Genomic DNA, 27,630 nt, shown 5'->3' with positions numbered 1-27,630 from the left:
TAAGAACAGCTCCCAGTCAGCCTGGGGGGTCCTTCCCTATCCCCCTCGGTGTCCCTGACACCCCCAGGCTCATTGCAGCAGCTCAGCACTGAGCAGTTTGACCTCGGGGGGGTGATGCCAGTGGGTGAGGGGTGGGCCAGGCTCGGGCTGTGTGTGCAGTACCTGCCCCCAGGAGTGTCACTAACCCCCGTGTCACCCCACGGACACAGAACTGGTTCCGAACCTCCTCAGAGGCCAGCCGGAAAAAGAAAAACAGAGAACAGCTTTCTTCCAGCAAAGAGGAGAAAAAGAAAAGCACAAACGGGAAGAAAAGGGGGAGAAAACCCAAGGAGAGGCCTCCGGAAATGTCCCCGAAGGGCAAAGAGAGTGTGGCAGCAAAGACTAATCACAAGAAAACCCTCGAGCACTGGGAAGGCTCCCGGGGCAGCCCCGAGGGGGACGAGCTCGTCCTCAAGCCCCCGAGCCAGCGGAAGGGAGGAGCCAGCAAGATGCCCGAGAAATGAGCAGCTCAGAGACTCGTCTCCGAGGATTCGTTTACAGCCCAGGGTAACAGGGTGGGGGTCTCTCCCAATTTTATGTCCCCTCCTCCCCAACCCACCTCCCCTTGCCCCACCCTCCTCTCACCCTCTTTTTACAAAAAGAAAGGAAAAAAAGGAGAAAAAAAAAAAGAAAAAAAAAAAAGAGACAGAAAATACCAATTAACCACTTTAAACAAATCACGGACCTTGTTTCACACTGGAAAACAAACAGGATCAAGGAAGCTGGAACGTGCTCCACCCCCTGCCCGTGTACATAGCCCTCGGTGGGGCCTCGCTGCCTCCCCCGGCCCGTGATTCCCCTCCCTGCGCCAACCTGGTGACGCTTGAGCGAGAGAGAAGTGCAATAGCAGCGGGGTCCCGTGGCGGGGACCCTCCCGTGCCTCCCAGCTCCAGGGTGATGTTTCCAAAGATGTTTGACCCGGAGGGGCGGGAGGGATGCTGCGGTCCGGGGGTTTGGCAGCGCTTTCCCTGCAGCCGCGGGTTGGGCGGGGAGCGGCTCTGTGCGGTGTCAGCCTGGCAGGGTTTGCGTGGTGCGAGGCACAGAGCAGGATTGTGACACGCTGCGAGAGTGGGAGGTGTGAGCAGGAGAGGGGGAGCTCCGGGACTGGTCAGGCTGGAGGGTTTAATGGGAAGTTGTGGGAATGCTGTGGGCGCCGTGGAGAGTGGCAGTGCAGTGAGGGAGCTGTGCCCCGGTGCTTGGGTTGTGTTTGCCTGGAGTGATGTGGTGGCAGAGACATGATGCCAGTGCCAGGGTTAGGGGGAGATGGCAGCCAAGGAACTGTCCCCCAGCCTGGGGGCATCCAAGGGTGATTCAGGGTCCCACTGTGCTCCATCCCCAAGGTGCCAGTCACCCAGGAGGGAGGAATGGAGTCTCAGTTCCCCAGCTGTGGCCACAGGAGGTGTGTAACAGGGGCAGCATCGAGAGACAATCACGGCTCCTGCTGTAGGATGAGCCCAGTTGCTGCCCAGGCACCTCACATTCCTCTTGTCCTTTTGGGCTGGGACCCACCATAGGAGGAGTCTCTGCTTCCAAAGATGCATCTGAGCCCCTGACCACCCTCCTCGGGGTGGCAGGACCCTGTGGTGCCATCCTTGCTTCTGCTCTAACCCGGAGCTCTTTGCTCCTGTGCTGGCACTTCATCACACCTCGCTCCAGCCCCGGGGGAGCCATCCCTGGACCGGGGTGTGCCCGTCTCCAGGCAAAACCAGGCTACCTCTGTCCTTGGGAAAGGGGCATGTTTCCTCTCAGTAACACAACAGAAAACCTTAATTTGATTTTTCCCCTATGCAGAGCCTGGAAGGAGGCATCAGAGGGGGAGCTTCTGCTTTTGCTTTAATCAATTCAAACCTCAGTCCTCGCTTTCCTTCACTGCTCCTCGTCGCCCGCCAGAGGCTCGGTATCATTCCTTGCTCCAACCAGCAGCTCAGGCATAATTAACACCCTCCACTGGCAGGTTATTCCAGCCAGGGAGGGGGGACAGTGGTGGCTGAAGCTTCTCAGGGAGCCAGGGCTCCTGCTCTGTCCGTGGTACCTGGATCCACCATCTGCATTGCCCAGCAAGCTGGGCACATGCCTGCAGCTGAGGGAACTGCCTGAGCATTGCTGGCTGTGCTGGGCCTCGAGGCAATTAGTGAGAAAGCTTAATTAGTCACTGCAGCTCAGCCTGGTTGCTGCTTGCACTTCATGGGATCTGTGTTTGCATGGTGTCACTGGGGTAGATGCTGCCTCCCTGGGGAAGGGGGAGAGCTTTGGGAGCTGCAGCACAGCTTGGGAAAGCTCACAGGCAGCAGCAGGAAGGGGAGGACAGGCAGAGCCTGGCACTGAAATCTCTGTGAGGGTGCAGAGGGAGCCTCTGGATCCCAAAATCATGTCCTGCCATGGAGGGAAGACCCCAGGAAAGCTCCGTGCCCTGGCCTAGGGAGGTGTAGCCCAGGCTGCTGGCTTGGATGGTCACCACACAATCCTCACTGTCTCCCCTTGGGCATGGCCTGGGACTCTGTTCTGTTAACATGCAATTAATTGGCTTCTCATTGATTAAATTAACAGGCAGCACTGTGCTCCACGGGGGGGAGCCCCGGGAGCTGCTCAGGCTGGGGTAGACAAAGGGCTGGCTCAGGGGTCATCATGGGGTCTGGATCAAAACCTGCCTCTGCTTCCATAATGAGTGTCAGGCAGGGGCAGGGACAGGAGCAGGGACAGCTGCAGTGTCCTCGCAGAGTGACACCACCCTGGAGGGGACCCCAGGGACCATCTGGGGTCTCAGGGCAGGCACTGGGAGCAGCAGTCCTGGTGCTGGGGCTCTCCCTGTCACCCTCAGAGCATTCACAGCCCCAGTGGGGGCAGCACCATGGTCAGGTGGGAATTTCTGTGAGAAGGTGAAATTTTCAGGGTTCCCTTCCCCACCCAAAAAAGGTGTTTTCCCCACTTAGTCATCACTCAGAGAGGAGCATGTTCCCCCCTCCACCTTCTCCATGAGACATCCTTTACTCTCCTGCTTGTCCAGGGAAGGTTCCAGGGCAATGCTGGGATCACCAGCACCTGCCAGTGCCACGACAGGTGAGCGGGCAGGGCCGAGTGACACCATGGTGGCATTGCTGGGCCAGTAGGTTGTACCCCTTCAGGTGCTCCCAGCAAGGCAGTGCCAGAGGGGAAACTACCTTGATCCAGAGGAACAGGCAGAGGGACTAGATGGGGGATGAGGTGTCCTGTCCCCTTCCATCCCATCACACGTGGGAATTGGGGATTTTGTCACCCTGGACACAGTGACACTGTGGTCCTGCACCTCTACTGTTGGGGAAACTCACCATCCCGTGTCCCTGAGGAAAGGGCTAAACCTCCATGGGAGCAGGCATGGACTGCAAGCCTGTGGGAAGAACCTCATGGAAAGCTTGGGTCATGGGGAACTGGGGAACCCTTGGCACCAACACCATACCCTGGTGAGCTTGGCTGTGTCACACCAGCTCCAGCCACGGTGGATGGAGCTGCCCAGGCCTGGAGCATCTCTCACCCCCAGGAACACTGGGAGCATTTTGTTTTCTTTCTCTCCTCGTGACACCCATCCCACGGCATATCCGAATGTTTCTCGTCGATGCCAGTTATTAGTGCATAAGTGTATTTTGGGGAAAAAATTAAAACAGAAAAAAAAAAAAAGGAAAAAAAAATTTTCAATTTATCACTTGTAACCATATATATAAATATATAAATATATATATTAAAAAGTGTTTATTTGCAAAAAATAAAATTGTTTTAACGGTAAACTATCTTATAATAAACTCCCAATTTGTGATGATCTGTTTTTTTGTTAATCATTGACAAATCCTCAGTTGGAGAGTACTGTCCGAGCAGCTCCGAGCAGCGCCGAGGCGCTCCCTGTACTGTATGTATGAAACAGCTGTATCGAATAAATGGTTATTGATTTTTTATTAGCACTGTCTCATCAGTGGTTTTGGGCAGTTCAGTGGGAGGTTGGGGTGGGGTTGGATTTATCCTTCCTTCGTGGCAATGGCTGTGAGGACTCCCCCAGCTGCTGGGGATGGAGTGTGTGGTCACCAGCCCCAAAGCCAGGATGGGGAAGGTGGGGACTGGTGGTGCTTCTAGCACCAGCACTCGGCACACCAGCACTCCTGGTGCCAGGAGCATCCCCGGTGCCCACAGCCCCTCCCACGGCAGAAATCCCCCTAAAGCTGCTCCCAACTCACCCATCCCATCAGCAGCATCCAGCATCTGCTGGCCCCAGGGCCACATCCAGCCCAGGATCTCTCCTCCCTGGGGAGCTCTGCGGGACCCGGGGCCACCCCCCGGCTCTCCCAGCGTGGGAATAAATCCTCTTCTGCTCCCTAATAGCTTTTTTGGCACCGAATCCAAGTCAGGGACAGATTTAGGCTGATCCTGCAGCTTGCTGAGAACGCAGCCTTTCCCCACGGGCGCTCTCGCCTCCCCAAGGACGGGTGGGGACCCCGGGAGCGCTCCTTGCCTTCATCCCCCCGCATCCCCAAGCATGTGGTACCCAAACCCAGCCCCGGGGCAGCGCGATGCCGAGCAAAACCAGACCCCACACAGCGCCCCGGGACCCCCGCGGGGCCGGGGTCCTCCCAGAGACATTGTCAGAGCCCGGGGTCCCCCAAATCCCCCAGCTGCAGGGCGGTGGGGGTGCCGTGTGTTACATTTCTCAGCAGGGATGTCTTGGGCAGGGATGGCACTGCGCAGCCCCATAGCGCCCACAGGTACCCGCAGCATCACTCTGAGCCCCACAGCACCCACCCATGCCCAAAACACCCTCCAATAGTTCCCCACACCCCTACAGCACCCACCCATACCCAAAACACCCTCCAATAGTTCCCCACACCCCTACAGCACCCACCCACGCCCAAAACACCCTCCAATAGTTCCCCACTCCCCTACAGCACCCACCCATACCCAAAACACCCTCCAATAGTTCCCCACTCCCCTACAGCACCCACCCATACCCAAAACACCCTCCAATAGTTCCCCACTCCCCTACAGCACCCACCCATACCCAAAACACCCTCCAATAGTTCCCCACTCCCCTACAGCACCGACCCACACCCAAAACTCCCCCCTACACCTCCCAACCCCCACCCGCACCCCACACCCCTACAGCACCCAGCCGTGCCCACACTGACCCACCTCCCGCACAGCTCTCACCCATGACCACAGCACCCCGAGCACCCAGGGTCCCCCAAACCCGGTGCCCCGCTCGGTTCCGCCGCCCCATCCCGCACTACAAGTCCCGGGGATCCCCGCGGCAGCGCCGCCCCCGCCGCCCCGCCGCTCCGCAGCACCATGGCCGCGGCCCCGCTGCCCGAGGGGGCTCCGCCGCAGCCGCACGACAGGTAAGACCCGCTCTCATTTCCCGGGCTGATCCCTCCGGGTCGGGACCGGCTCGGCGGCGCCGCGGAGCCGCCGGTTCCCGCTGCCCGCGGCTCCCGGGGCGGCGGTGCCGGTCGCGTCCCCCGCTGCCACTTCCGCGAGTGGGGCCTCCCCGAGCCCATGGCTCCACTAAATCCCTGAGCTTTTCCCACCAAACATTTCTTCCCCCGTGTTTATTTTCGTTACTTTTTTCCCCCCTTTCATATTGTTACCCTTACCTTTATTTTGTGTATTTTGCCCTTAATTTCCCTGCAAATAAGCCACAGCCTCCCATTTTCCAGGCTTGCTCGCACATACATCCACTCCGTCAAGATGAAGAGTGGGACAGCCTAAACTTTTCCACCCAAAAACCCCATACAGGGTGATTGCCTCCAGCCCCCAGCACGCACACACACACACACTCATGTTTTCCCTGTATTTTCCACCCTTTTTTCCTGCACAATCCTCAGGGGACTGACTGCTTCCACACATCAAATATCTGGGAATTGCATTTGGAGCATCACTAGTGCTCCGGGGATGTGGCAAAGCTTATAGGGATGGAGAATCCCTGCATCCCTGCTTGTAGGGTACCCACACCCCACAGCACCAACCAACCAACCCCAGAGTCACTGCCAGTGTCCCCCTGTTCCCATCCTGCATGTTCCAGCAGCTAAGCCCATTGCTGGCAGCTGCCTGTGCCTTCCTGTGGGTCAGCAGTGGATGGTAGGGAGGGAGGATGAGGATGAGGATGAGAGGAAAGAGTTTGTGCCAGTCAAATGAGGGATGAGTAACTGGGTTGTGTAACAGAGGCTCTTCCACTGTGGCTCCCACTCGGTATAAATAGCAACAGATAATTGGGTTTGCAGAGGGAAATGTTTGTCCTTTTGTGGTGAGGGAGCAGAGACCATAATAGAGCTGGAAGGGAGCACCTGTGCATGGAGCTGCTGGGATGAACTGTCCAGCTCCAGGTGGCTCCAGGCAGGACAGAGCTTGGTACAAGGCTGGGAGTGGCATTCCATGGGTTCCATGGGCATGACATGTGACAGTGGCATGGCAGCCAGGTCCCTCCATCCCTTGTGTGGGTTCCTCCATCCCTTGGGCAGACTCATTCATCCCGTGTTTGGGTTCCTCCATCCCTCAGGGAGGTTCCTTCATTCCTCAAGCAGGTTCACCCATCCCTTGGACATGTTCCTCCATTCCTTGGCAGTGTTCCTCCATCCCTTGGGATGGTTTCTGGGACAGGGAAGGCCCAGCCAAGAGCTGGCACACGTGGATCCAGCCCAAAAAAGCCCAGCTCAGTGCTAGAGGAAGCAGGTTTGACCTCCATGCTCCTGTGGGTGCTGCTCACAGGATGGGATCTGGGAGCAGGACCCTCTCCTGGGAACAGGCATCCTTCTACTGGGGGCTTGGTGTGTCTGCAGCTCCTACACCAATCCAATGACAATACTTGTGACCAAACAAGGAAAATCCATATGCAGTCTAACTTCCATCCTTAAATCCCAGGGGAACACACCCAGCAGCTGCCAGCACCAGAAGGAAAATGGGATCCTGGCCTTCGTGCCTGCTTTCCTTTCTCCATATTTTGAGTCTGCCATTAGAGGAGGGATTTGCTTTAAAATCACCTGGAAGAAAAAATTCCAAAACCCAGGAATTTCAACTTGTGCAAGAGCTCAGAAACTGGGAAGGGGCTTGGGAAGCAGAGGAGATTTGTGCCAGCAGGAAGGCTCAGTGCCAGCTGGGCTTTGGAGCTGTGTGTCCCACCTGGGAGCCCAGTGGGGATGTTGGGTGGGATGCTGGGAGACTTGCTGCTGTGGCCTGGACCTTTAACAAAGGCAGGAAAAGTGCAGCAGGAGCGAGCGATAAGAACAATATCCCTGGGCCAGGGCTCCTCGCATCCCTTTGCTTTTCTGCCTCTTTAATGAGAAGGAACAGAAGTGGCTCCGGAAGGGAATTTTATTTTTAAACTTCTGAGAGAGCTTTTACAGCGAGAGGGGAGTCCGGGCGGAGATCAGGGATGGAAAAGTTCCTTTGATCATCATTCACTTCCCTGACATGGGGCAGCAGCTGCAGCTCCTGCTGGGACAGGTTACCCCAAAACCCTCCTGTCCAGATCCCTGCCTCAGGACCCCCCTCAGGTTTCCATCTTTTGGGATGAGGCTCTGCAGGTCCCATTGGTGAGCAGGAGCAGGAGGGTTTTCCTGACAGGTCTTGGAGGCAGTGTGTTTCTCCTGCCTCTGGAATAACCTTGGCTCAAGGAGGAGGAGGAAAGGGTCTTTTTCCATTTCTGGCCCCATCTCCAGGTGTTAGTGCTAAGCAGAAGGGAGCACCCTCCCTGGAACCCTGTCTCACCATGCTGGGGTGGGCTGGGCTCTCACTTGGTGGCCATGGGACTTTGTCAGGATGCTCTGTGTCCCTGGCTGCCCTCCAGTGTGTTCTGCACCACCTCCTCCCTTCCTTGGCAGCCAGAGGCTGTGGGCTGAGGGCTGCTCTGCCCCAGCCTCTGCTCCAGGGCTGGCCTGGACCCCCCTGCCATGCTGCCCAGCATCTCCCACCCTTGGCACAGCTGCCCTTGAGCAGCTGCCTGGCTCCCTGGCTGCCTGCAGGATGCCCAGGCTCCCTGCCCTCCCTGCAGAGGCTGATGCTGGAAGAGGGGGGGGCAGGGGCAGCTGGCAGGGGGTGCTGGGGGAGTGGATGGCCGGGCACAGCAGCCAGCAGGATGTTATTCTTAGCCACTTGCAGCCCCGGGGTGTTGAGTTTCACCCACTTGTTTACTCCAGGGCCGAGGGGACAGTGAGGGGCAGCTCTTGGGGAAGCTGAGTGACCGGGGGGACCCTCAGCCAGACCCCCCAGTGATGAGAGCCAAGGGAGAGGGGTGTGAGTCCCGGACTATAAAGCCCTACGTGGCCAGCAGCCCCTGGCCAGAGCCCCAGCTGCTCCACAGCTGCATGAGGGGAGCTGGCTGGGTACCCCTGCTCTGGGGCCATCCCCTGCAGCCTGCAGCCCCCTCCCCAGAGGTGTTGAGAAGAACTCACCGGTGCCGGTGGGTGTGGGTGTCACTGTTGTCACTGTCCCTTCCCAGGTGCCCTCCCTGCCGAGCCACAGTCCGGGGCAGCCCAGCACGCCCAGTCCCGGCAGCAGAGCTGCTGGGATGGTGTTTATTGCCCGTGCTGGGGGCGGTGAGGGGAGGTGTCACCTCAACCCCAACCCCCCTCTTTTTCTTTAATCAAGCCAGTGCTATTAATATCAGGTAATGAACGTAATCTGGAGGTTAAGTTATCCTCTTATGCTGCTGACTGCCTCGCAGCTCCCGGGCACAGACACTCCCCCTGCTCTGCTCCCCGTGCCTGCCTCCATCTTCCAGCCCCCCGGATCTGCTGGGGCTCTGCCCCACCCCGGTCCCTTGGGACCCCTCAGCGCCATTCCAGGGGGACACCCCGTGCATGGCTCCGTGCCCCAGGAATCACCCTGGGAGCCCTGCTGGCACAGCCCCTCCCTGCCCCTGCTAGTGCCAGAGGCTGTGGGACAGGAGCTGAAGCGTGGGCAGGGACAGGGGGTCGCCCCTGGAGCGTGGCAGGGGGAGATGAGCAGCCCCCCAGCCTTCTCCAGCGTCCGCATCTCCGGCTGCTGGGCCCTTGGGCCCGATGGAGGGTGAGTTTTGCTTCGCTTTTGGGTGGGATTTGCTGGTTTTTGTCTGTTTGTTTGCTGGAGTGAACTCTTGGTGGCTCCTGTCCCAGTCTCAGCCCCAGTTCCTGTCTGAAAAGATCGGCTTCCCATGGGACAGGGCACCTGAGCAGGCTGTGGGGCTGCTGGGGGGTCCACAGGGCTGGGAGCTCGGTCCCTGGGTTGTTTACGGGGCACAGAGTCCAGGACATGCTCTGCTGTCTGCTGCCAAGTTCAGGTTTGGGGCTGTGCCATCTTTCCTTGCTGCTGTGGGCGTTTTTGGGACCTGCTGCCTTTGCCCTCCCAGCCCAGCGTGGATCTGGGGTGCTCGGGGGTCTCTGAAGGCAGCAGGAGGCAGAGAGCCCGAGCACAGGGCACAGGGATGGCAATGGGGAAGGACAGGGGTGTCCCTTGCACCTCAGGAAATCCATGCTTGGACTGAACAGGAGCTTCCTTCATTTGTGCTGGCACAACAGGAGAGCTGCAGAGCCCTTCTCAGGAGCAGGACCCCCCCCAGGCTTCCTCTGGGATGCTCCAGCAAGCCACAGGGAAGGCAAAGCATCTCCAAAAGCTGGGGACAGCCTGGAGAGAGCTGGGGACAGCCGAGCCCTCCAGGAAGGCTTGGCAGGAGAGGGGTTGCCACACCCGGGTGATGTTTCCTTTCCTGTTTGTGTGGCTTTGGCACCCCAGGAGTTTGCTCTGCTGGGGAGGGTCCGTGTGGGACAAGGACCTTCCTCTGGGCAGAGCAATGGCATCAGCTCCAGCTCTGAACAGTCCCATTCTCTGGAGGCATCACAGTCCAGGGACAGGGCATTGCAGGGGCTTCAGCACTGCTGTAGGGAATTTCTGAAAAGATATAGGCAGGAATGGCCAGTGGAGATGGCTGAGATCAGCCAACCCTTCAGAGCAAGAAGAACCTCTCCCTGGCAAAGGCAGCCATGGAAAACATTACAAATCTTGAAGTGTAACATTAGGAGAAAAGGCATGACCTCTGGAGAACTCCAGGACAGCCCTGCAGCCCCATGGCCCTGCTTCTCCCAAATAAATCATGGGGAATACAGATTTGAGAGGTGTAGAATATCATCTGCCTAGAGGATGCAGGGGTAGGTGAGCAGTAGATGAGGAATAAAGGTGTAGTTTTAGATGATACTGATAGAAATGTGTAGAATTTGGTGAAAGTTCAGAATTATTTGGATAAGGCAGAGCACCAACTCTTGGGATGGGATTCAGGTGCTGCATCCCAGAGCAGCCCCAGGTGTGCAGGGGAAGGGTGGCTCCACTCCTCTCCTAGGGGTGTGTCCCTTCATCCCACAGCAGTGTCCCCTCTGTGCCAGCACCCTGGGTGTGCTGCAGGGAGCAGAATGGAGAGGTGACACTTGGGAGAGTGGGGTGGGGTTGTGGCTGTAATTCTGGGCACTGGTGGAGCTGTTGGAGTCCAAGCTTCTTCCTCCTGCCAGGAGCTGGGTGATGCTGGTGCTGGTTGGAGGCAGTGGGAGCAGAGCTCAGCCTAACTCCAGCTCCAAAAACAGAGCTCAAAGTCGCTCTGGGAATGGTGGCCTGGGTCAGGATCTGCAGGCTGGCACAGCAGAGCTGGGAGCTGTGTGTCACTGAGGAGCAGAGCATCCCCACAGGCTGTCTCATGGAGGCTGATTGCAGTCCCAGAGGAGAAGCAGCCAGGCAGCCCAGGAGGCTCTGGAGTCACCACAGTCCCAGGAGAGAGGCTGGGATGTGGATCAGAGGAACCGCTTTCCCTGTGGTAAACAAACCTGTTTTTGTCACCTCTGCTTTCATCCAGCCAAAGTGATGTTGTCATACCCCAGCACCACTGGCTGCTGTCAGCCCTGCTCTGGGAGTAGCATCAGTGGGTAACAGCTGCTGCAGCATCACCACTGGGAGAGGAGACCCAAACATCCCACCTGGGTTTGCTTCTCCCCATGGAAGGAGCCATTTTTTCACAAGAAGACACCCCAGAAGGTTTCCTGATGGATATCATCTCCTGGGGTTGCTTTTAAAGAGTCATAGATTGTAGGAGAACAGATTATGGGACATAGGGAATGGGGTGCAGCTGTATAAAACAGGTGAGCAGCATTGAAGGAGAAGAAGCTGAAGACTGAATGCTGATGTCTATTGACCAACTGCAAAACAGTAAAAGGGCACACAAGTGTTATGCATGTAAGAGAAAATGTATGAAGAGCTAGGAGGAGAGAGAGGTGGTGCTGGTGGAGCTAGCAGGTTGTGCTGTGGGAGGAAGGGGTCTGTGTTGTGTGGTGCTGCCCATGGAATAGCAACAGACAAGAGGCAACAAGGCTTTAATGACCTGCTGACATTTTCTACCATCTTTGGTGTCAGCCTTTTGAGCCCATGGTCAATCAGAGGTATGAAAGTATTTAGATAAGGGGCTGACACTTGTGTCAGTCCAGAGTCCACCATCTATTCAATTAGTGTCCTGTGTAAGAAGCAAGTGACAACAATTGGGGAGTTTTGGGCTCCTGGTTGAGCCCAAGCCTGGTAGTGCTTGGAACTGTCTGTGTGTGCTGATGGCTCCAGCAAGGGATGGGGTGTTGGTGCTTTTGTGGGCACCCCATGAGTGCACAGCTTAGGGATGGGAGAGGGTCTGTCACAGGGGCAGGAGCTGCAGCCTGCCCTTTGTCAGCAGGACTTCAGCAAAGCCAGGCAAATCCCTGTGTCCTTGCCTGCTCCACAGGGATGTGCCAGTGCCAGAGGTAGGGATGGTGTGCCAGGGGCATCCTGCAGTGCCCAGGGCTTTGCCAGGGGCATCCTGCAGTGTCCAGAGGTTTGTTTGCTGTGCAGGGATGGGGATTGCCTGGTCACTTCACACACAGATGGCCCTTCTGAAATTTTGAGCTTTATCTAAAATTGTTCTAAAAAGGACTGGGGGAGGGAAGGGAATTAATCTTCATACCAAAACAGCTTAAAATCAACCCAAAATCTGTAAAGCCCTGCAGTTTAAGCCGTTTCAAGAGCAAGCCATAACAGAGCAGCAGCAAAGCCCTGCTGGCTAAGCCAGGCTGTACCAAACAGTGATGGCTTGGAGCCAGTGGTGCCCAGATCTCTTGGTTTCCCTTCCAGCCCAGTCATGGCTAGTGAGGAGAGCCCTTTGCACTTTCCTCCCAGGGAGCAGACATCACTCTGAGGCAGTGGAACAGGAGCAGGCACTGGTATAAATAATCCTCCCTGCCCCTTGGCAGCAGCTGCAGCTTATCTCCTTGCCAGGGGCCACTTATCACCTCCTGGCCACAGCTCTCCTCCTGCCAAGCTGGAAGGGGTTCTGGAGGGTGCCTTGTTTCTCTCCAAGAGGGGAGATAAGGGAGAATGTTCAGCAGTTCCAGGGCTTTGGATGAGCTCAGAGCTCTCTCAACTCCCGAGGCAAAGCTGATGGCTCTGCCCAGCTTGCAGTTTTGTTCCTGGAGGTTTCAGGATAAAAGGGTGACAGAACTAGAGCTTGGGTGGGAGTGGAGTAGTCAAAGTGGGGAGAGGAAAGGGATTGGGGATGGGAGGATGAGGATGGTTGTGTTGTATCCCATGTGTTTGACTTCTATCCCTTGGCACAGCAGGGTGGGTTGTTGCCCCCTGTTACACACCCCTCAATGCTTTGAGACCTCACTGGGGAATTTATTTCAGGCAGACATTCCTCAAACAGCAGGACTTTAGGGAGGGATGTTTGCAAGGCACCTCCTCCAGGTTCAAATTGCTTCTGTGTGAGAATTCCTCAGTGTTGCCCGTGGCCACGGGTCACAGATGTGGTGCTGGTAGTGCTGCAGCTGTGCTTGGCAGTCCCACTCTTCCATTGCATCCCTCACCTCTACAACACAGGATCCCCCAAGACCTCTCTCCACAGGCCAGGCACGTGTGTCCTTCCCCACACTGGTGATTGTGCCCTCCTGTCCCCACCCAGCAGCAGCAGTGCTGAGTCCCTGGACAGGCTGTATCCCACCGTGGGCTCCACCAAGCCCCCCCGCAAGCGGACCACCAGCCAGTGCAAGTCGGAGCCGCCGCTGCTGCGCACCAGCAAGAGAACCATCTACACAGCAGGGCGGCCCCCCTGGTACAACGAGCACGGGACACAGTCCAAGGAGGCCTTTGTCATAGGTGGGTCACTTCTGGCATGGGCAGGTCACCTTTGTCATGGGTGGGTCACCTCTGTGATAGGTGGGTCACCTTTGTCATGGTTAGGTCACCCCTGCCCCATGGCTCTCCCATGGGATTCTTGCCCCACCACCTTCTGGGTGTGGCTGCACCCTGGACAGGAGCAGGGGGAGTCCCTGTGGTTAGTTCTGCATTGATTGGGTGGGCTGAACCTGAGAGTGTGCAGGGGGGTGATGTAGGAGACCACTCTCTGCTTCTTGCTCGCTCAGCTCCTGTTGCCTGGGCTGTCACGAGTTCCTGGGGATTCAGTCTGGACTGGTTCCCCTGCCAGCATTCCCTGTGTTACATAACCATATAACTATGGGTTTCCTGGTGTTTGCTGGGCATGTTGCTGGCAGTTCCAGTACATACCATTTGACATTTTCCAGGATAATCTCTTGTGAGCTTGTGACTTCCCTCTTTGGAGGCTCTTCCAGCTTAGTGCAACAGCACAGCACCTGGGCTCCAGCCTGTGCTGGGAAGGGCTGTGTCTGGGGTTGGTGGCTTCATCCCTTTTCTCTGGCAGGCCTGGGAGGAGGCAGTGCCTCTGGGAAGACCACAGTGGCCACCATGATCATTGAAGCTCTTGATGTCCCATGGGTGGTTCTGCTGTCCATGGACTCCTTCTACAAGGTGAGGCTGCACCCTTGTTGGCCTGGCCAGGCTCCTCAATTTGGCCTTGTTCCATTCCTGGAAGTGTCCAAGGCCAGGTGGGACAGGACCTAGAGCAGCCTGTTCTAGTGGAAGGTGTCTCTGCCTATGGCAGGGGGTTGGAATGAGATGAGTTTTAAGGTCCCTTCCAAGCCACATCAGTCTGGGACTGTGTGGTAACCCCTGGTAAGGAAACATGTTGAATATTTAAGGACAGCTGTGTGGTTTTCCCTTCCAGTGGCTCTTGTGGGGCAGGGAAGAGGTGAGTGGGCACAGCAGTGGGGAGGGAACTGCCCAGCCACGTGCCCTAAGCTCTGCTCCGTGGCAGGTGCTGACCAAGCAGCAGCAGGAGCAGGCAGCCAGCAATGACTTCAACTTTGACCACCCCGACGCCTTTGACTTTGACCTCATCATCGCCACCCTGAAGAAGCTGAAGCAAGGCAAGAGTGTCAAGATCCCCATCTACGACTTCACCACCCACAGCCGCAAGAAGGAATGGGTATGGGACACTGAGGGTGGGACAGGGTGGGGTGGCCATGGCAGGACAGAGGGGGGCTGCCTGGAGCCCCCCAGCCTTTGCAGTCCCATTGCTGCTGGCATCCTCTGCTCCTTGCCTGGCTCAGGGTGAGCTGTCACAGGGAGATTCCATGGGCATCTCTGAACAGGTGTGCTGTGCCTAACCACATCCATTCTGACTCCACAGAAAACCCTGTATGGTGCCAATGTGATTATCTTCGAGGGCATCATGGCATTTGCAGACAAGGAGCTCCTGAAGGTGAGGAAGGGTTTTGAAGCAATTTTGGGGTGAGATGATGGGAGGATGCTCTCTTCTGAGGTCCTGCAGCAGGGAGGTGACCTTCTTTTCCAGGTTACACCCTTCCCTGGGCAGGAGAAATAGGATTTGACTCCTAGCAGTCAGGGAAGAGCCCCTGCAGAGGTCAAGTGTTTCAGCAAAAACCTCAGTCTCAGCCATTCGTGGCCAGGAAACAGGAGCTGAGTGGTGACCTGGTTCCTGGCAGTGCTGGTGCATAAACACAACTAGAAATAGCCCAGCTCCACACTGCATGCTGCAGCTTGCACAGCCATAGGCAAAGTCTGCTGAACTTCTGCTGCACAAAGCCTGGTGTTCCTGGCTTGGAATCATCCAGCACTTCAGGCTTTCTTGGGGATTATTTGGATATATCATAGAATCACAGAATGGTTTTTGTTGGAAGGTACCTTAATCTCATCATCTTCCACCCCCTGCCAGGTTGTTCCATGCCCTGTCCAACCTGGCCATGAGCACTTGCAGGGATGATGCAGCCACAGCTTCACTGGGAACCCTGTGCTGGGGCCTCACCACCCTTACAGGGACAAATTTCCTCTCAATATCCCATCTAACCCTTCCCTCTGGCATTGTGAAGCCACTCCCTCTTGCTCTGTCACTCCAGGCCCTTGTCCAAAGTCCCTGTGCAGTTCTCTTTGAGTTTCTTTGGGTACTGGAGGGGCTCTAAGGTTTCCCCAGAACCTTCTCTTCTCCAGGCTGTACAACCCCAGCTCTCTCAGCCTGTCTCCATCTCTTGGAGTATCTTTGCAGCCCTGACAAATGCTGCAGCAGGCAGTGAGCCATACACAGACTGCCAAACTCAGTCTAAAAGAGTTTCCTCCTCTGTCAAGTGCGTGCTTGAGTTGCACTTTTCTGGAGCAAGGATGACCTCCAGTGGACAGCTGGGTGAATCCCCCAGGAGACTCCACTCAGCATCCCCACTCCTGCCTCTGGCAATTAAGGACAGAGTCATGAGCTGCCCTGCTGTGCTGGGCTCCTTTCCAGCATGAATTCCCTGCCTGTGGGAGAGACTTGAAATGAGATGATCTTTAAAGTCCCTTCCAATTCAAACCATCCAAGGATTCTTTGATTAAGAGTTTGATGCTTGGTATGTGTCATGGACAGTAACTCATCTTGTCTCTTCATTGCTCTTAAATAGCATCCAGCCAAAGTGTTGGACAGAGTAGGGGCAGGGTTTGGAGCAGGACAGGTCTCAGGGGACAGAGAATAAGGTGGCAGCAAGGAGCTCAAAGCAGCATCAGCAGGTTCCAGGGCAAAGCTCCAGGCAGGCGGGAGCAGAGCAGAGCCAGGCTCTGTTCCACAGATGCTGGGCTGAGCTCAGCCCCGCTTGGGGCAGCAGGGGAAGATGTGGGTTGAGTCCCACACCTGATCAGGTGGGATTTGTCCCCTGCCCTCTCCTTTCAGCTCTTGGATCTGAAGATTTTCGTGGACACGGACTCAGACATCCGCTTGGTGCGCCGCCTGCGCAGGGACATCAGCGAGCGCGGCCGGGACATCGAGGGGGTCATCAAGCAGTACAACAAGTTTGTGAAACCTGCCTTTGACCAGTACATCCAGCCCACCATGAGGCTGGCAGACATCGTTGTCCCCCGAGGTACCTGCCCAGGGCTGTCCTCTGTGACACCCCTGAAACCCCTCAGAGTCCCTGGTGCTCTGGGCTTTGTGGTTTTCTGAACCTAACCCTAGGCAGAGAGCAGAAAAAGCAGCATGATGGTGAAACTGGTGCCAAGCAGTTGTGGCAATCCTCTGTTCCCCTTGGCATGCCTTTTGTAGCCTCAGAGTCCCTGGAGCTCTCTCTGGCTGGCAAGGACAGAGTGGCTGTTCCATACCAAAGCAAAGGTCCTTGCAGCTGAGGGTCTCTGAGCACTGCCCAATTGCATGGGAAAAGTCTGTGCTTTTTCCTCAGCCCTACCTGCTCCTGCAGCACAGTGTTTTATGAGCTGGAAGTGACTTGGAGATACCCAATAACAGATTATTGAATAAGAGTTTAATAAAAGCAGGAATATCTCCTGCTTTGCAAGGAAAGGGCTGTGTGGTTTTGAACAGAGTGGGGAATTTAGGGAAGAAACATGGAAAAAGCCTGTGATCCTGACCAGGGTGATTCTTCTTTCCTTGGTATAAAGTAACAGGACAAGAGGAAACCACTTCAAGTTGCATCAGGAGAGGTTCAGATTGAATGCCAGGGGAATTTTCTTCACCAAAAGGGCTGTAAGGCCCTGGCACATGCTGCCCAGGGCAGTGGTGGAGTCACCATCCCTGGAGAGATTTAAAAGGTGTGTGGATGTGGCACTTGGGAACATGGTTTAGTGGTGGACTTGGCAGTGCTGATTTAATAGTTGGAACTGATGATCATAGAGGGCTTTTCCAACCTTTACAATTCTGATCCTGTGATTCTTTTGCTTTTGGGTCACTCCAGGGAGTGGAAACACTGTGGCCATTGACCTGATTGTTCAGCACGTCCACAGCCAGCTGGAGGAGGTAAGAGCTGCCTGGTCCTGGGTGCTGAGGGGGGTTCACAGCCTGGCCTGGCAGGGAGCCATGCTCTGGGTGCCCAGGTGGGAATGGCCTGGCTTCTCCTGTGCTCCAGGTGTGGGAGTTCCAGTGAACTCCTCCCAGCCCTCTCCCTCAGTCCAGGGAAGGAAACTGCCTCCTGTGCTCTGGCTGGTCCTGGCTCCTCTGCCACCCATGGTCCAGCAACATCTTCCTTCCCTCTCTGGGGCAGCAAGTCATGAGGTGACCAGGCAGCCTCCTGTGATCTGAGGGATGTGTCCCCCTGCCTGCAGCCCTCTCAGGGCCAGCATTGTCCCAAACCCTTTACTGATCTTGGGCTTCTCCTCTTCCTTCCCATGCAGACACTGCTGCAGTCTTTCCAGTCAGGCACCCACTTCTCCACTTCTGTGCTGTGTGCAGCTGCTGGGTGTCAAAACTCAAAGTCTTGTCACAGTTGAGCTGTGACCCAGGCACATGCTCCATCACTTTGCCACCACTGGCTTTAGGTCTTCTCCTGTTTGTCCTGGGCCAGTCCTGACCAGTGGTTTGGGACCCTGCAACGAACTGATGGCATTTTGTGTTGCTGTCACTGAGCAGCAGAGTCTCCTCCCACCCCACAGTTGTAGTTTTGGTGATGTTTCAATCGTGGAAATGCTTAGAGTGGTGTCCTGGGAAGTGCAGAGAGCATGACCTGGAGACAGACATACTGGAAAGTAAAGGGCTTGATTCTTTCAAGTCTTTTTTGGAGCTCCCAGGTGGCAGGAGCTGCTCAGCCCTGGGATAGGAGCTGGCATGCCTTGGCATCCAGCTTCCCATGCTTGCTCAGGAGGGACTGCTCTTGGCAAAGGTGTCTTGGCAGGTTCCTCCTCCTGGAGTTCCTGGCTGCCTGAATTCAGGGCACTAAACTCTGTTTGGGAAGGTGGTTTCTAAACCCTTGGTCACAGGAGGAAGGATCTCTGCTAGTGCCAGGCTGAGAAGGGCACCCAGCCCTGAGACAGAGTCCAGGAAAGGGGAATGGCTGTTTCCCCCAGCTCCTGGGATCCAGCCAGGGAATGTCACAGCAAACCCAGCACCTGCAGGGTGCCACTGTGAGCCAGACAAGGGGTTGGCTTGGGGAGGGCTTTCATTGACCTGGGGAGGGGAAGAATGGCAAAAGGCTGCATGTAAATTCAGGAAAACACTCCTGTTTTTCCTTTTTTTTTTTTTTTTTTTTTTTTTTTTTTTGTCTTGAAACGACCCTGGTGTTGACAATGCTTAATACCGGTTGCGTTGTGTCTTTGTGTTGCTGCCGCAGCGTGAACTCAGTGTCAGGTAAGAGCCCTCACTCTGTCCTGTCTGTGCAGCTGAGGCATTTCCAATGCCAGCCACTGCTTGGCCTCACCCTGACCCATGGCAGGACTGGCAGCTCGTGCAGAACGTGGCTTTGTCACCCTCCATGGTGACAAAAGGCCACCTTGCCCTTGGCTTTGGGATGGCAGGGACAGGGCTGCTCCCCAGGGAGATACTGCCAGCTTGAGCACAGACCCCTGAAGCTGGGACAGGGCCAGGTTTGTACCTGGGGTTCCCCAGTCTCTGCAGGAGGGGAGCCTTTGCATCATGAGATTCTCTTTTATTTCTCTTCATCACCTAAATTGAATGATTTTCAGAGCTGCTCTCCATCCCTGATGATTAAAGATCATTAAACGTCAATTATTAGATTAAAGCATCTTGATTAAAGGGTGGAGAGTGGCTTTTTTAATGAGCAGATAGTGATAGGATGAGGGGGAAGAGTTTTTAACTAAAGGAAGAGAAATTTAGATTGGGTAATAGGAAGAAATTCTTCCCTGTGAGGGTGCTGAGGCCCTGGCACAGGTTTCCCAGAGAAGCTGTGGCTGTTCCATCCCAGGCTGGACAGGGCTTGGAGCAAGCTGGGACAGTGGAAAGTGTTCCTGCCTGTGGCAGGGGGTTGGAATAAGATATCTTTAAGGTCCCTCCCAGTCCAAACCAGTCTGTGATCCTGAGAATGATGGGAGCCCTGGGCCCCTCCCTGCACTCAGGGATCTGCCTGTGGCACCCAAAGGAGCATAGCAGCTTCTCATGGCCAGAGGTACCAACCTTCCCACAGCTTCTGGAGGATGCAGAACCATTTCTGGAGGACTGAGAAAATCCTGCTAAGTCCAGCAGGATTTCTAATTTCTTGGTATCTGCAGGTAGATGCTATAACATATATGTTGATTTACTTAAACTCTTCAGTGTGGGGGCCCCAGATGGGACTTCAGCTCTCTTGCTTCCATTAAGAAGCCACCTAGGCTTTCAGGTATTCTTGTAGGGAGCAGAGGAAATGCATTACTGAAGATGGGTTTCCATTTAGATCTCCATCATTGCATGGAGATACTCAACTCAAGTAACCTTAAGATTTACACTTGGCATACAATGAGCTTTTAAAATAACTGAGATGAGCAGGGAAGAGGCTCTGCTTTACTTATTTCTGCCTCAGCTAGTCACTTCCTAGACTAGACAAGTGGATACTTTATTTTATTTCCCTTTGCTTGTTTAACACCCTGGGGCCTGACATTTCCATACAGACACATAAGCTTCCCTCTGTGTCTGGAGCTTCAGGTGGGAAAGTGCTCTTTAGTATGAAGAGAAATCTGTTGCTTTAAAAATGGCAGGAATAACATTAGAGAGGAGACTAATATGTGTGCAAATATATATGTATATGTAGAGATAGATACTTTTACACACATAAAATTTCTTTTCTCCTCCTTAATCAAAGGATTACTCAGTACAGATGATCTTCTGCAGTTAAAAATCGGGTGTTTAATATATCCATGAAGTATTAGAAGTTTTATGATAATAAGTTTGGAAAAGTAACTCTTGACCTCTGGAAACACCTCCATGATCACCACACCCACAGGTGGTTTTATGTTCTGTTTAAGGCTTATGCCTTTGATAAAAAATATGGGAGAAAATTCTTGCAAAAACCCCAAATCTGTTGCCAGTGCTGGAGCCTCAGTGCTTTACTGCTGCTGTGGTTTTCTCCAGCCCTGCTGTCTCTGCAGGAGGACAGGGTGGATGGAGAGTCACATCCAGTGAGATGTGCCTGGCAAATATGGGCTTTTCATTGCCAACAATTCCCCATCTTCTTGTCTGGAATGGCTGCATCTAAATGTCACAGTTGTTCTGAAGTCACTGCTGTTTGGTGGTGGTGGGGGCACAGGGAGGGCTTTGTGCTGGTAGGATAAAACCTGAATGCTCAGATCTGGCTCCAGTCTGAGGTGTCTGTGGTCCTTGTGCTCAGGGATGCCTCTCCTGGCCAAGTGACTGGCTGGGACAGGCAGGGAGTGTCTTTCCCCACTCAGATGGGTGAATTCTGAGGGGTTTAAAGCAAATGGCCCCTTCCTTGGACATGCAGGGCTTGTTTTCATTCTGAAGCCACGGGCTCCTGAGGAGCATGCTTGCCTTCCCAGTTATTCCCTCAGAGCACAGGTTGGACTTTAGCATTCTGAGGATATTTTTTGTCCAGCCTCCCGCATATCTGACTGTGCTCATGCTGGAGATGTGGTTCCATCCCAGCACTCCCAGGTGGGTATTCCTGCTGGAGCAGCCAGCCCATGCTGAGGCACAGTGCTCCCAGCCCAGTTTTCCATCCCTCTGCCACGCTCTCAGCATTCCAGCCCTGCTCCTGGAGCCAGCTCTCTTTCCAGCCAATTCCCCTCTCCAATCAATATTCCCCACCCCCAAAGTCCCGATCAGCTTGGCGTGCCCTTTGCCAATTGTGTCTTTAAATACCAACCCGTGGCGCAGTTTAATAGCCCTTGTTGGAAATGTCAGCCCTGAAAGGCAGCCGTGTACGTGTTTGAAATGCCTTGACTGCATCATCTCCTTTGTAGCTGGATGTCTCTTGTCTGCTTCCTGCTCGATAGCATGTTCCACAAAGAGCCAAGGATGCTCCCTGAAGCCTTCCTGGGAGATGGTCACCCCTTTTTCTCTTTCTCTCTCTCTCTCTTTCTTCTTACATTTTTTTTTTTTCCCTTTAAAGCCTTTGTTCTCAGGGGGAAAAAATAAGTTTCCAAAATAAGATGTTTTCTTGACGTGCTGATGGCTGCCTGTCTGGATGTTCTGTCACAGTCCTGTCTTGGCAGGGAGGGACAGGAGGCATCAGACTCCCTCCTTCCCTCTCAGGATGGGCAGGGGGTGACAGGGTGGATGGCTGCTGCAAGGGCTGAGCTCTTCCCTCAGCCTGCAGGCCCTCTACAGTCATGGTGAGCCCAGGGGAAGGAAAGTCTTCCCTGCAGATGATGCTCTGTTCAGAGCCAGGGTTCTCTCCATATTTCCAGTTCTCTTGGCTTTCCATGTTCTCCAAGGTTTGAGCAGATCATCATCATGCAGGAGGGGAACACTCCTGGGAACCCTGTGAGTTTGCCTGGGAGCAGGGCAAGTTGGATGAAGGATTTTTGGCTTGGACAAAGGTTTTTGTCTTGAATGCCTGTGCTTGCTCTGAAATTTCATTGGAGCCCTGGGTGAGGGCTTGGCATGAGCCCTGCAAGTGCTGAGTACCAGCTTGGATGGGGCTTGGAGCAACCTGGTCTAGTGGAAGATGTCCCTGTCTGTGGCAGGCGGGGTGGAATGAGCTGATCTACTTTCTCATCCAAACCATTCTAGCATTCTGTGGTTCTACATCCCTGCAAACTCCAAGAGCCACTGTTGCAGTGTGGCACTGCCTAGGATGGAGGTCTCTGCTGTGGCTCCAGGACACAGTTCTTTTCCCTCATGGAGCCAGTGCTGTGGAGAGCAGTGGTGACATGACTTGGTCACCAAGGGAGGAGTGTTGGGTCTGCACGGTGATGGCCCAGGCAGGTCCAGGAGCCATTGATCAATTAGGGGATTTTTTCCCCCTCTGACTAATGACAGTGCTTTCTCCTCTGTTTCATGTCCCGTTTGTCCCTCTCCTCTTAAACTCTGGTGTCTCCTGTCTTGTCTCCCCTGACCATCCCCGCACCGGGTGACCAGAGGAAGCTGCGCTGGGATATGTGAGGAGCCAAATGCTTCTGGCAGTGTTTTGGTTGTGGCACTAACGGCGGGGAGTGGGCGAGGGCTGCGCAGGGTGAGCGCCTCACTAACCCGGGAGGGCATCCTGGGGCAGGCAGCTCCTGGGGCCCCGCCTTGCTGGGGCTGTGGGGAACACACACAGGTGGGGACACTTGAAAGAGGAGCTTTATCCCAAAAATGGGGCCTGTTTCCTCAGAAAGCACATGGAGAGACCCCCACAACACTGGGCGGCTTCCAAGCAGGGTGGTGTCCAGATCTCCCACACTGCATGGGTGTGGTAGAATGCTGACAGCATTTCTTGGGGGTCTGTTGGCAGCTCGGGGTGCTGGGGAGGTGTTCCCACTGCTCATGGAGTTTGGAAAACCCTTGGCATCTGTGGCAGGGAGCAGGAGTCAGATCACACAGTGACAGGAGAGGGGCTGTGCATTCCACTGGCATTGTGGGGTGCTGTGACATGTACCTGGCAGTGATGGAGGGGAAAAGTGCCAGGGGCAAGCTCAGTCCTGTGCTTCTTGGTGAGCTGTGGTGATGGGAGATGACCCAAACAGTTCCTTTGGTTTAGGCAACAGCAGTTTGTCACCTGGGCAAACCCAGCCAAGGCCACATGGGGGTGTGTTGGGGGCCTGTCTCTGCCCCATAAAGCAGGTGAACTGGCAGCCCCCACACCAGCACCAGCATCTGCCCAAGGCAGGGCTCAGGGCTCACTACATGTGTTGGCATCCTGGGGGCTGAGAGGGCTTTAGGCAGGGCTGTGCCCCCAGAATCTGTCCCCAGGCCAGCTCTGGCAGGAGGAGGGAAGGGATGGCTGTGGGGACAGAGCTGTGGGTGCTGCCAGCAGCACAGCTCTGGCACAGGAGTATCTCCTGGGGCTTCTAACCCATGGGACAGCAACTAACAGAGTGAGCTTGCTTCACTGACAGCAGGGCCGGGGCCTTGAGGGCTGCTTGTCCCAAACCAGCTGTGGGGTCTGCACACAGCAGGCAAGCCCACCAGGGAACCACAACCCATCTGTGCTCTCTGCATGGCTGCCAGCTGTCCTGGCTCTCTGGAGCATTCCCTGCATGGGGGCTCTTGGCTGCTATGCAGGACTGGAGCTGGTAAAGCAAGAAGGAGCCCTTAAGTACCCACAAGCCTTGGGAATGTGTCATTTGGTGTTGGCTCACCAAGACCAGGAGATGGCTGTGTGGATGGAGGCCTCAAGCTCTGCCCTCCTCCATGCCTATCCATCTTCTTTGTCTTCCTCTCTGCTTGCGTGCCTCTGTGTGCCATTAATCCAGGTTTCTGCTTGATTTGAAATTTTAATCATGCAGTGCTTTCATTTGCTCTCTTCTCTGCCTCCCTGATTTCTGTTTTCTGCCGGATGCAGCCGCTGGCACGTGTGTGTTCTGACGTGTGGCTTTCCAACTCCAGCCCTCCTCCCAGACAAAGTTGCTTGTCCATCCTGCCCAGCCTTGTGGAAGCCAAATGTGACTTTCTTCTCATTTACTGCCACTCTCACAGGGAGAAGTGACTAATGGGGCTCCATTGTGCGCTTCCCCGTGAATGGTGTTCCCTTGATCCCAGAATAGCTCCCAGCCCTATTCGTTATGTGGAATGAGTCACACAGAGCCAATCCTGTCCAGCCATAAAGTCTTGAAGCTGTTCCCAATTTGGAATGGGCCAAGTGGTCTCTAAAATAGTCACATTCCAGATATGTGCCAGCCTGGCTGCCTGTCCAATTCCTGGTGACATATGGCACTTGTAGGTCACAGACAACCACAACAGCCCCTCCTGACCCCATGAGTCCAAGCTCCATCAACAGTTAAGACTCTGGAATAAAAGGTTTTGATTTTATTTTCCACTTTCTTCCCAAAGAGTGGAAGCCAAGATGGGCCAGCTACCTTCAGAGAAGCTGTGGCTGCCCCATCTCTGGAGGTGTTCAAGGCCAGGTTGGATGAGGCTTGGATTAACCTGATCTAGTGGAAGGTGTCCCTGCCCATGGCACAGGGCTGGAACAAGATGATCTTTAAAGTCCTTTCCAACCCAAACCATTCTATGAACCTGGGTCAGCTGCCCAGCAGGAAGGGCAGGTCCTTGGGCTGCAAGATATCCCTGACTCCAGTGACGTGGTTTGTGGGTGCAGGTCCCTTTGCCATGGCAGGGACCAGGCAGGGCTGGCTGCTCACTCAGTTCACTGGGTGGCCTCTGTGTGTGTTTGCAGTGTGAGATGACATCTGGGAGGATGGCTCTGGCTGTGTGCTGTGCTCCAGCCTTTGGGCAGCCTTTCCCAGACCTTCTGACCATGTCTTTGGTTTTCAGGGCTGCCCTGGCTTCTGCCCACCAGTGCCACCCCCTTCCTCAGACCCTCAGTGTGCTGAAGAGCACCCCTCAGGTGAGGGGCATGCACACCATCATCAGGTAAAGCCCTTGCTGTGGCTCCTGGGGTGGGATGGGGCTCAGCTGCTGTTGGGATGGGCTGGCCTGTCTTTGGGCTTCCATATCTCACTTTTGCCTGTCTGTATGGCTTGGAGACACAAGACAGGGCAGATGGTGGTGGTCTCTGCATAGAGGGAGCAGTGCAGTTACTGTTCAGTAATTTTTCCAACAATTTTTCTGCTTTTTACCTTGAAATAGACACCACAGTTTCAGGCTCAGATGGTGCAAACAACAGCCAGGAAGGGCCAGCAACTGCCAGATCTCTGCCAGCATCTCCTGGGACACATTTTGGCCCAGAGCTGATGTTGCCTTTCCCTCCCCTCTAGAAACAAGGAGACCAGCAGAGACGAGTTCATTTTCTACTCCAAAAGGTTGATGCGGTTGCTGATTGAGCACGCGCTCTCCCTGCTCCCGTTCCAGGTGGGTTCAAGGCTGTACCTGCTGGCTTTCCTCTCTGATTCCTACCCCTCAAGTGCTGGGGAGCCAGGACAGTCCTGGTGCTGCTCCTCCAGCCTTCCCCACGGAGCAGTCCTTTCAGCCCTCGGATTAAAATGCACCAGGACTCCCCAAGGCTATAGAGCAATCCTGTGGCCCTGGGTGACAACTCTCTGTCCTGCCTTGGTGTCCAAGGGTCCCACCCCTTGTGGCTGGCTGATTCCAGACCTCCTGTGAGAGTCACATCAGAGCCCCTGGTAACTCTTGTCATGTTTTTTTTTTGTAGAGTTGCACAGTCCAGACCCCTCAGGGACACGACTACGAAGGGAGGACATACAGTGGGAAGCAAGTAAGTGTCAGCCAGAGCACTATGGAGACCTGCCCCCTGGGGGTGCACTGGAGCCCTGCTGCCGTCAGGCTGGGTTTGGTGCTTGCTGTCATGAGTGTGACACTGTACCACCAGGAAAGGCAGATCAGTGACCAGGGGTGCCATCAGCAGTGTCACTGTGCTGCCCGTGCCCTCTCACTGAGGGTGGACTGGATGTGGAGCAGCTCTTTTGGATAGAATGTGCTTTGGGTTGCCTGTTAAGAGTCCCCCACTGCTGAGAGCCCGGTGTGGGGTGGTGGCAGCTCCTACACCGTGCACCCCCTGGCTGTGTGCTGCAGATCACCGGGGTGTCCATCCTGCGAGCGGGGGAGACCATGGAGCCGGCGCTGCGCGCCGTGTGCAAGGACGTGCGCATCGGCACCATCCTCATCCAGACCAACTGCAACACCGGCGAGCCAGAGGTAAAGCCTGGGGCTGCTGCTGTTAACCTGCCTGCACGATGGGGCCGTGCCTCAGGTGTTTGCTGCCAGCCCTTCAGCGGCCCAGGAGTTATTCTGGGCAGGGGTTGAGTGCTTTGAAAGCTGCTCAAGTGGGCTTATGCACTCAGGGGCTGGTTTGCTGCTGAGTGTTTGTGCTGGCTCTGAGCTGACAGCCTGGGTCCCAGGGACAGAGAGGCAGGAGAGATCCTTCACTCCTCAAAGAGAAGGGCTTGGGTTGCTCTGTTTTGCTCTCTCTTTCCTCCAACCAGCTCCACTACCTGCGGCTGCCGAAGGACATCAGCGAGGACCACGTCATCCTGATGGACTGCACGGTCTCCACGGGTGCTGCAGCCATGATGGCAGTGAGGGTGCTGCTGGTACGGATGGGTCAGCAGGGGGTTGGCTCTGGAGCAGCCTGCAAAGCACCAGCCACAGCCATGCTGAGGGGATGTGCCTGGAACTGGCTCCTCTGCGGGAAGGAGGGTGTCAGGGCACACAGCACAGGCTGGGGTAACTCACCCTGAGCTATCCCTATGCACTTCCTGTAGGATCATGATGTCCCAGAGGACAAGATCTTCCTGCTCTCCCTGCTCATGGCAGAGATGGGTGTCCACTCGGTCGCCTACGCATTCCCCCGGGTGAAAATTATCACCACAGCTGTGGACAAGAAGGTGAATGACCTGTTTCGGATAATCCCTGGCATTGGTGAGTGTCTTGGTAGGCATGACTTGTGGTGAGGGGATTTTTAGTGCTTCTGGTGGGGAGAGGAAATGAGGCCCTGGCTGTCAGCAGCAATTCAGGTCTGGCCTTACATTACCCAGAGCCCCGGTGCCCTGCCTGAGTCCTGCTGCAGGTGGGTGTCAGGATCACCGTGCTGGCTCTGAGGGCGTGGGGCAGCAGCAGGAGCCATTCCACATGCCATGAGCCTCCTCCAACCCCAGGCAGAGAAGTCAGGTTGGGACAGCCCTGTGCCCACCTCTTTCCCTAAACTGCACCTTCCACAAGTTCATCCAAAATAAGCTCACTGTGTTCTCTGTCCTCACCTCTACTGTGCCAGCAAACACCTTCCACCGGGTGTTAAATCAGCCTACAGGCTGCTCCAGTTTTGCTGCCACTCAAGTTTTCCTGCTGTTCAGGTTGTCAGATAAACCTGCTCTGGTCCCCTTTCCTGCTGGGATGAGGACAGGCAGGAGGGTGAGTGCCAAGGCTCCCACAGTGCTGCACTCTGACTGTCTCTCTCCCCACAGGGAATTTTGGTGATCGGTACTTTGGGACGGATGCTCCTCCTGACTGGAGTGATGATGAGGATGCTCTCAGCACTTAGCTGGATGTGGAGGTGCCACTGGCACCAGGCAGCTTCAGCACCGCACCTTAACCCCTCTGTCCAGTGCAGATTCCTCCTTCCTCTCACCAAGCATAGATATTTTTTTCAAATCTTCATCGGAGATCTTGGGCATATTTTTTCAGAGAAACATAAATCCTAGTTTGACTTTATGGACAGTTGTGTGTCCCAGCATAGAGCGGAGTTAATTTATTTTAATTTAAATATTTGCCTATATAACTTATTGGAGATATTTTATAAAGGACAATAATAAATTTTTTCTCTGGTTTTCTTGAATGGAGCCATTCTTTGTCACTTTCTATGGGTGCCTAGAAGGATTTGTGACCCTTCAGGACTACAGTACTGGGAGGGGGAGATGCCATGAGCAGTGGTGGGTGGTCAAGAATACCGCACCCTCAATCCAAATGAAGACTTGGTG

At 55.0% G+C, this 27,630-nt stretch overlaps 2 protein-coding genes across 12 annotated transcripts in view; both read left to right on the top strand.

The window, feature by feature from the left end:
* The window catches only part of ZNF512B (zinc finger protein 512B), a 29,919-nt gene extending 25,951 nt beyond the window's left edge, over positions 1–3,968 (top strand). For all 6 annotated transcript variants that reach the window (XM_079321637.1, XM_079321636.1, XM_079321639.1 and 3 more), the window contains one exon: positions 210–3,968. In XM_079321637.1, the coding sequence (XP_079177763.1) occupies positions 210–503 (294 nt within the window). In that variant the 3' untranslated portion in view covers positions 504–3,968. The remainder of the gene's footprint in view (positions 1–209) is intronic.
* Positions 3,969–5,250: 1,282 nt separating this feature from the next.
* UCKL1 (uridine-cytidine kinase 1 like 1) lies at positions 5,251–27,488 on the top strand. Of its 6 annotated transcripts, none has more exons than XM_079321648.1 (15): positions 5,251–5,393; positions 12,989–13,179; positions 13,742–13,848; positions 14,195–14,365; positions 14,570–14,641; positions 16,097–16,286; positions 17,109–17,170; positions 22,175–22,194; positions 24,512–24,610; positions 24,955–25,048; positions 25,350–25,412; positions 25,730–25,852; positions 26,140–26,247; positions 26,419–26,575; positions 27,118–27,488. In XM_079321648.1, the coding sequence occupies exons 1-15, from the start codon at positions 5,344–5,346 to the stop codon at positions 27,192–27,194; spliced, it is 1,584 nt and encodes a 527-aa protein (XP_079177774.1). In that variant the 5' UTR covers positions 5,251–5,343; the 3' UTR covers positions 27,195–27,488. The 6 variants fall into 6 exon arrangements, with proteins under 6 accessions (XP_079177774.1, XP_079177773.1, XP_079177770.1 ...); XM_079321647.1 differs by having other exon boundaries at positions 5,252–5,393; positions 12,986–13,179; XM_079321644.1 differs by lacking the exon at positions 5,251–5,393 and adding an exon at positions 8,983–9,057.
* The last annotated feature ends 142 nt before the right edge of the window (positions 27,489–27,630 follow it).

Source organism: Erithacus rubecula (genome assembly GCF_903797595.1).
Source record: "Erithacus rubecula genome assembly, chromosome: 18".
In the NCBI taxonomy this organism is placed as follows: domain Eukaryota; kingdom Metazoa; phylum Chordata; class Aves; order Passeriformes; family Muscicapidae; genus Erithacus; species Erithacus rubecula.
This window is presented reverse-complemented; position numbering and strand designations above follow the sequence as displayed.